Here is a 9,273-nt window from a genome sequence, read left to right on the forward strand (position 1 = left end):
TTTCTATTTATATTCAGAATTGCTTTTTATTTTTCACGTACTCACGAGCAACACCACTTTACAGTTCAGCGTTGTTGGAACGAGACTAATTTGCTTGGTTTCTTATCGAGAAGTATTTGATTGCTTTCCTTGGAGTCCGTGTCCTTCGCTTCTGTTACAGAAGACGATCCATTAGACAGTAAATTCATCGAAGATCTTTCTCTCGTTAGAAAGCTTATCGCTCCATCGTCTTGGAAATTTTCTCCATACCCTGCTTCTTCGTCTTCGCTCCATTCTTCCAATGAACTTCTCTCAGAAGAATCCTCTTTGAAAATATCTCTCGCCTTCCCTTCCTCGGCGTTATCCAACCTCTCCTTGAGAAGTTTGTAAACCTCGTCCGAGGCGAACCTAAAAATTCAAGTCCATTAGAATATTAGAGTATTAGAGTAATAGAAGACGATATCGATCCAAGCCTTCCAGGAATTCTTTTTCGATCCTATTATATTGGATATCGTCCCTCCCATTTAGCGTCACGCGTTATTCATTTTCAACGGAGAAAGAAACTCATTATAGTGGTTCGCAGTCTATCCTATTTTCTGGTAATGCGTGCAATCCCACCGGTAACGAAATAGATGGAATGACGTAACCAATTGGAGGAATACTAACGGCATTTTATAAGGTTCCTTGTACCAGAGCGGGAATCCCGTGGGATTGTATCTTCCATCCGGAATCGAATTCTCGGTCGGCAATGAATGCAGCTTGAAATGCGCCGGTTCGACCGTCTCCTCCAATAAGGCTGACACTTGTCGCGCGTATTCCTTCGTACCAGCTGTTCGTTCCAGTCTGGGAATTAATCGCAATACAATTTCCTCATGCTTAACTGAATATATAGCGGCACACAAATATATTTATGTACTTTCTTACTTATCCTATTATAGAAAATTCTTACGTACATATTGTATGTGTTAGATAAAATATTTTGAGATTTCATTAGCACTATAACGAGGCACAATTGTCGTGCTAATATTGATCAAACTTGAAACCAAGTTGACAATGTATATAGAAGTAGTAAGATATTAATTGCAAACATATATTTAGTAAGAAATTAACATACAGTGTGAATACTCATCTTGAACATATAACAAAGGTAAAGATAATGCCACTGAATGTTGAGGCATACTAATATAACTAGTAATGGACTGTTTAAATGCTTTCTAAGCATGCGTCTTGTTCAAGTACTAAATTTTTGCAAAATATATACTTGCATCAAATACGTATCTTCTACGAACATTTTCGGGTTTGTTTCAAACTTTCTCAATATTATCACGACAGTCGAGTGTGAATCAATGTCGCCTCTCAAGAATTTAATTTGGTCTCACTAAATTTCATCGTGTTTCCTCATTCACTTACTTTTGAACCATCTGCCTGGTGAATTCTAGTCTCGGCGTTGGTTTGTAGCTAGTGGATGATGGACTAGTAGAATCCAAAAGACTTCTCACTCTGCCAGCTCGTGGCTTGTTCGATTTTTTTTGGATACCATAAAAGTTTCCAAAGTGCACCGCAGCATCGTCAGGAAGGTTCGTGGTTAATCTAGTATCTTTAGCAGCTTTGTTCTTCTTCGCTAATTCCTTGTCTGCGGCATTGGTCGAGCTTTTCGAGAAGTTGGACTTTTGCTTCCTTCCTTGAGACCTTGGAACGATAATGATTGCGTGTTAAAGTAAGAACGGTGTCGTTACGCCGGATGCGTGGATGCGTGTTCTCCACGGACTCGTTTGTTCGTCGTTACGTTCGTTGAGTGCCTGTTACTTTGCTCCAATCGTTTACAGGGATCGCGTTTAACCCACTTATACTTGAAATTACACGGCTTGACATTTTAATAAATCTGGACTAACTGCAAGAAGTTACTGGAACGACGTGATAAAAAAGGATAAGCTGGAGAAACGAGTTTTCGAAACATCGATTACGCTACTTCAAAACCGCGAACCAAAGTTTCTGCGATTATTTTGCACGATATAGTTTAAGTAAAAACCGTGACGGTGGAGGGCCATTAATTGACGATTACCGTGAAAGCACATCGTCCAATACAGAAGCTACTTGTTCATGTAGAATAATTTCGCTGCTCTTATAATTAACTTTGTGGATAAGAACGTCAGAAGAAAACAGGACGTGTGGCACAAATGGGTTGCAAAGTACGAAGACATGAAGTATGAAACGAGCCTTTTAATCCAGTGCTACCGTTTGATCATCCAGGATTGACATACGTACCGTTACGGAACATTTATTTCCGTTACATCGGTGAAACGCGCGCAAACCGAGTGGTATCGGTTAATTCATCGTGACAAGCAATTTGCGAGAAATTACAGTGAATAGAGGGAACGTCGGCCGAACACAGGAAAAGAACTTTGCAAGAGTCGCGTTAACCGTTTCGGCGACAATCGCGTCGAATTGCATGAATTATTCATTCGAACTCGAATTACGGACGTCGTCTATGTAGCCAGTATAATGAAACTTTACAATTTCCTGCCAATATGCAGCCGGATTTATATGTAACCTGGGATGAATAAGAATGGAGTAACGATGACCAAGAAACTCGATGTTGAGGTTTAATTCGTCACGCTAATCCATTAGCTGTGGTTTCCATTTGAAGGATTATAACGATTCTTGGCATTGATAGCGGTTTAGGTTGAAAGGCAACAATTTATAGGATCAGCGTCTTAAAAATTTTTATTCTCAGAAATGGATAAAACTTTCTGTACGTCGTGTCAGACACGTTTAATGAATGGTATTTTATGTTTTGTGAGAACTTGTAATTTGAATAAGCTAACTTTATTCGCTTCTTCATCAATCATATCTGAATTCTCAGATAAGAATATACAGTTTTACATATTACATTGGTGCACGTGATACGCGTTTCTTTCAAGTTTGAACTTTATGAGGCAAACTTATCCATTTACTTTTAATCTATCAACGCAGTAATTATCAATCGCATCAAGGAGGAAGAAATTTATTATAAATCACGTATATTCAGTATTGGGGAAACTTGCGATTAAAATATAACTGTACTTGTAATAATCAGAATATGTTTGAGATTGTTATGAGATTTGTGAAGAAAATGGCGTGAAAGATGTTATAAGCGTAAATTTAATATGTTGGGAAGATTAAAGTCTTTCACCTAGATATTTTTTAATGCAGAAATTGTTTTAAAAGAAACTGTAATAGCTCCATTTCGGGAATTTTCTAATGTTAGAATCTTAGAGCTAATATCTCTTATAAATCTGAAGTAACGAAACTAGTTCACCGTTAGAAAAATGCATTGATTCATGCGGGATTTACTTGGATTTACTTGGATCGCTATCGAAGCAACTACGGGATTAAACTTTTATTCTAAAAAACGACATTTCATATGTACCAGCCTAATAATAAAAGAGCTATACGTAATCCTATAAAATTAATTTGTGCAACAAGTACAGAATGAACTGGTTCATTTGTGCCGCTATTAATGCCAGGAAGCGGTAAGAAGAAAATGTAAATTTTGTATCATCGATCACGACCTCCAGATGAGGATTCTTTCATATTAGGTATTTTAAAAATATCTTTTGATTAAATACACTGAAAGCGATTAAAATCTATGGAATTATATGTATAAGGAGAAAAGGGTTGACGCTTGATGGGTTAATTACAGTAATTTTCTTCGACTTCCGCTGTCTTACTCGTGATCACGGTAATTCGACGCGGTTAATTTGAAATTCTTTATCGCGTTTGACATATTTTGATTTATATACGAGTTCTGTAACTCACTTTTGAAATTTGCCGATCAAACATGGTGATACGTACAGGTTATTCGACGTGGTGGATTTCTTTCGACGATGCTCGGAGATCCCTGTCGCTGATTTTACTTCAGATTTATGGAACATATTTTCCTGCAACGACTCGACGAATTTATCCCATTAATCGGATTATAGTCATCGATAAAATGTCCAAAACGTTGATTTTTCCTTGTTTATGGACACGTCATCGTCTTCTTGTACAAATTACCATTCGTTCGAGAGAAAGATTCCCAATAGCCAAGCTTTGCAAGGGAGACGCGAAGTCATGGTTACGAGATTAAGCCGGGGAAAACACGTAGCAGAAGCGTTTTAACGGAATTAGATTGGTACGCGTTGCAATCGTTTTAATGGTAGCTACATCGATAAAAGAGGGTTACTTTATTTTCACGTCGCAAACGCGGTGTACTGCTGACCGCAATTAATGAGAATACTTCTGATCCAGAATCGCGATAGATATTAAGGAATCGTAATTTTATCTCGGAATACGATGTAGAATGTGATAATCTAAGAAGATATAACCACGAAGAAACGAGACACAGGGTTTCTTTACGATTTGGTTATACAGGAGACTTTCTCGATTCTTTTCTGTCGTGTTCGTCTGATTTATTCGACCTATCAGCTGATTTCTTTTCATCTGTATCGTAACGAATTATACATAAGGAGTGAAAGTGTGGAAGAAAGAGAGAAATCATAGTAGCACGAATGTTAATAAGTGTTTCTCCGCGGTTGGCGTAGCACGTGTCGCGCAGATATTCTCGAAACAAAAAGATGGCAAGCTCGTAAAGTACGTTGTCTCGTTTTTATGACGCGTTAAGAAAGCACCATGGAGCGACTGGTCAGTCTACAAGAGGGGGAAAAAAGGCGACAAGGGTGTACTGGGAATGGGGAACGGTCGGGCAGAAAGCTCGTAGCATGTAGTCGAATGCATCGCGGCTTAAAAAAGGGGAATAGAAAGCGTTCGCTTATTTACGATCGAAAAGAGCGAAGGCTCTCCTCGAATTCGTGCATGGCGCGCGAGAAAAGCGAGCAAAACCGCCACGTGATGCATATCTTATGCACGTGCCTTGGAGAAAAAGAAAAAGGGACCATTGGTCCTGACTCGGCTACAAAATTATTTACTGCCCGCCACATCGAGAAATGCTAAATATTTCACAGGTTCAAAAGGCCTCGCACGACCCTCCTATTCTTATATACAATGGCACTATTCGACTCCTTAGCTTAGATTACACGAAACTTTTTAAAATTTCATGGATACCGTAACAAGACACGACTATCGTGATTATGTTGATCTAATCTGAGGGTAATTTGGAAATGTATGTAGGAGTCAGAAAACATTTAAAGGCCATGAATGGAAGACATAATGAGTCACATTTCTTGTCTTTTATAGAAGAGTAATTTGAAAATTCAATATTTTCCAACTAGTATCACGTCCAAAATGTCTCTTCTTTTGATCGTGGAATTAAATGTGTTTTTACATTTTTTTTAAATATTTGAAAAATTTTTAACAAGACGTCATGAATTTATCACCTATTTGCATAAAGCTCTTGTAGCTTCATATAACTTTTATGTGTATGCATTTTTAGATTCGTTTCAATATAATCGCGTCTTATTACTAATGGAATTTCAAAATGTTTCATATAACGCACTCTCAAAATATTTCAATAAGTATCTGTAGCGGCACGTGAGTTAGAGGACAATTCAGATAATGTTGTTTTGCCTCGGAGTATCAAAATCGTTAGGATAGACGTAATGTAAGAATAAATAAATTCCGAGCAAAACAATGTCGCCGCTACGTGCAACCGTCGAACAAAGGCGAATTTGAATTTTCCGACTCTCCCCCGACCAGTATAAATAAGCGGATGAGATCGCAAGGAAATGAGTTACAGTCAGTTGTTAGTTATCAACCAGTTATCAGCGAATTATCGGCGATCTAATTAACAAGTCATTAGCGATCCAATTCACGAATTATACACTGTCTTGGCGAATCGGCTAGTACGAGCGTCTTTGCTAATTTATCATTTTAAATATATTCGGCGATTTCAATAACGAGTAATCTCGTCCATTAAACCTCACCGACCAACTATCCTCTACACATAAACCTCTACATATCCAAATACCTTCATGAACCATTGTACCATTTTTCTTTCTTCCTCCTCTCTGTTCCGAGATTTCGAGGATAGAAGAAACGCGTTCGATCGCCATCCTCTACAGATCCCATTTTTTATTGTGAATATTTTCACAATGAAAACGGCTATTGTAACTGTTTTTCCTTCATAGATAATCTTGAAGAATGTGTCTAACCTCACCATCTCGGTTCCAACCGTGTGACCCCGTTTTCATATCTCTTCCTATCCTAGGATTACGTAAACCGCCTACAACATATGACGCGTGGAAAAATTGGATTTACACATAAAGGGTGTGTTTGCATAAAAGATATGGTCGTATGTATGGTGCTTATTTCCTGTTCGTCGTTGAAGTTTAGTTGCTTCGTTGGCTGCAGCGCACACAGTTGGTCCTCGACGCTGGGCAACATTAAATGTTACAGCAGCTTGAGCAAGAGATTAAGGAATTAATAGATTTCCCTTCGCTTTGAAAGATGCTCTGGAAAAGAGCGTTTGATCAGAAGAGGTCGTTTGATCAGAAGAGGTCGTTTGATCGAGTTCGATAGAATTTGTCGGACAAATATTCGTTCGAGTAACGCCTTGAAAAAGGAACGATATCCGATACGTGGTGATTGGATCCGCGGTCGACCAGCATCCCTACGGGTTCATTCGTTGAAAAAGTATAAATTGTACTCGTTTTTTAGCTAGTTAAACTTTAATTAAATTTCCGTCTACTCTGGAAAGTTTCTGCTTGCGTTTTCCGTCCCATACTTTTACCGATTCCGTGATGCATGAATAATAATGAAATCCGAAACAGTTTGAATCGCTTCGAATCTGTCCATGTATCTGTATGGGTATCTTCACATCAATTACGTTGAGAGTGTTTAGCATGAATTCTTAAAACTCGCTGCCAGACATAGCGGACATCATCACGTTATGCCTTTCGGCTCTCACAAATACCACGTAGTGCTAAATAATCTTAATCTTCCGACATTGAGTAATAGAAGAAAATTTCTTGACATCATGTTCGTAAGTAAGATAGCCAAAGGTCTTATATCTTGTTCCGCGATCATTCGATTGTTCTTTCTTTACGTACCTCCTAGATCGTTGAGAAATTACTCCCTTGTGCACACGGAGCACTTGTGGCTATTTTAAATCCATTAATGGAATTGTCCACTTTGTTAAGTCATTATGCCAATACATTATGATATCGATCTTTTTGGATAATTCAGATTATCCTTGAAGCACTTCTTAGAACATATAATTCAGTTTTTATTGTATTTATTTCATTGCTACTTTCGAATCTCTTGTGTATGTATTTCTCTTTCTCTTTTCTTCATTTTGCAAATATTAGTGTGTAATCTATTTTTGCCCGCATCACATCTTTGTTTACCTCGTTAATAGTAATCATAATAATAATAATATGGCCAAAAGTTCGAATCATTTCGAACGTGTTCGAAAAAAATCTTAAAAATGTTGATCGTTTTGAAATAGATGTATGTATGGTAATAGCTCAAAGCTTCCGGATTTTCTTTAATATTTTACGTCAAAAGTACTGTTCGAACAAAAGTGGGCAAGAAGCTTGTAATATATTCAGTACTCATCAAGCTTTCGAAACCTATCGAAACTCTTGAGAGTTTCAAGATGTTCAAGACTTTGAAGACTTTCTGTTCAATACTTCGAAGGCTTTCAATATTTCAAGAACTCAAGACTTCTCAAGACTTATCAAGACTTCCAAGAGTTTTAAGCTTCGAATCGTGTCTGAAGTGATTGGGATTGGTCGCCACATATACAATACAGATTTCGGGGCGATTCAAAGTGTTATAGGTCCTATCAGTATGCATGAGGTGAGCGTTCTTCGCCATCGACATCTGTTCAAGTAGTTTTTTATCGTAAGCCATGCACGAAGAACCGAGGGAAGTACGTTGTTCTACGTTTATGAAAATGACTTGCGTCAACAGATACCGTTTCGAGGAAGAGTGATTCGTTTCACTGTATACTCAAAGGGAAGCGTGTTAGCATAGACATGTTATCGTGGTTTCTGGTAACGCACGTTGAGAGATATTTTTGAAAGGAAACGCGCTAGAAATATCGGTCTGTATGTTAACACGTGTGGTGGAATTTGAGATATCTCGTCGATTTAAACACACCGTTGTTAGAAAGGATATATACTCGTTGTGTAGACAGCATCGGTCGCAATAAAGACATCATTGAATGCTGTGTCGTACGTATAATTCATGCTTTACGAGTGCAACGGCATCCTCGACTCCGTCGCGAATGCACACGGGTATGCAGAACCAGTGTGCTGCCTGATGCGAACACGCTCTGTGGGAAACGATCGGCCCTCCTTTCATATGTTACAAACTATATCGCGTACCGCTGCATCGGTTAATACAGACGGGCATTCTTAGTTTCCTCGATGGTGTACCCCAGTCGCAACAAGTTTACAGATGCATAAATACCCATATTTTTTTCTTCTTTATGCGTTAAGGGCAACAAAAAATCTTCAATTTTACTTTCTCTTATTTCAACAATCATTGGTATTAGTTTCTAGCGAGTTGGAGGAAAGATTCTTAAACTCATTTACTTGGAAGATTTAATTGGAACAATATCTTAATTCATGATCGTAATATCTTCGAGATCCGTAATTTTATGAAATCTGTGAGATTTTCCAATTAAAGATAAGAATGTTATAAGTTTCTTTTTTCAAGTTCCACGCTTTGTATTTTAATAATTATGTTTCTCATTAGCGCGGTCCAAAAGTTTTTAAAACTTGTTTGCTTTAAAGACATCAGGCTTACCTTTGAATAATTTTCTAATTTCTACTTTCATTCTACATTCAGCTGGCAGTAGTTTTACAACTTCTGATAGTCAGAATATTCGATTAGACTTTTATTAACTTTTATTTCAAATATGACACATAGACAATTATACATTCTCAAAATTTCTGATAGTCGATCATCTCAACATCACCTTAGCTTTTATTTAATTGTCATCAAAGTACATAATTCCACCACACCTATGCACGAATATCTTTAAATTCTTCAGATAATATTTTTGTAAAACGCTTCGACGCGTTTCTCGAGAAATCGTAAACGATGGAATTTTACTGGAGGGATCTGACACTTGCGTGTTTGCGCACAAGGTAGCGATACGTACGCGACGATGCATCTACAAAAGTCAAAAGTCACCGGAGACCTGTGTTTACCAATCTTAATTAGGGATAAAACGAAAGGGTTGAAAACTGTAGGGTCGCGAGTTGACAAGAATCGGCTTTTCGAATGCGACTTCGGGCGTCTTCGGTGGTTACCGACACTCTTCGTACTACTCTTAACTCGTGCTCCCGCTGCCTCCACTCAGTCGTT

The 9,273-nt window shown here is 38.0% G+C and overlaps 1 protein-coding gene across 1 annotated transcript; it reads right to left on the bottom strand.

Annotated features, from left to right (window-relative positions):
- Positions 1-2,199, bottom strand: LOC139993098 (uncharacterized; the record flags this gene model as incomplete). Its single annotated transcript, XM_072014521.1, has 4 exons — positions 1-387; positions 646-822; positions 1,390-1,668; positions 2,042-2,199. Coding segments are annotated over 4 exons (936 nt in total), but the record flags the coding sequence as incomplete, so codon positions are not given.
- Between the last annotated feature and the right edge of the window lie 7,074 nt (positions 2,200-9,273).

The sequence above is a fragment of the Bombus fervidus genome, chromosome 12 (genome assembly GCF_041682495.2).
Source record: "Bombus fervidus isolate BK054 chromosome 12, iyBomFerv1, whole genome shotgun sequence".
NCBI classification, from domain to species: Eukaryota; Metazoa; Arthropoda; class Insecta; order Hymenoptera; family Apidae; genus Bombus; species Bombus fervidus.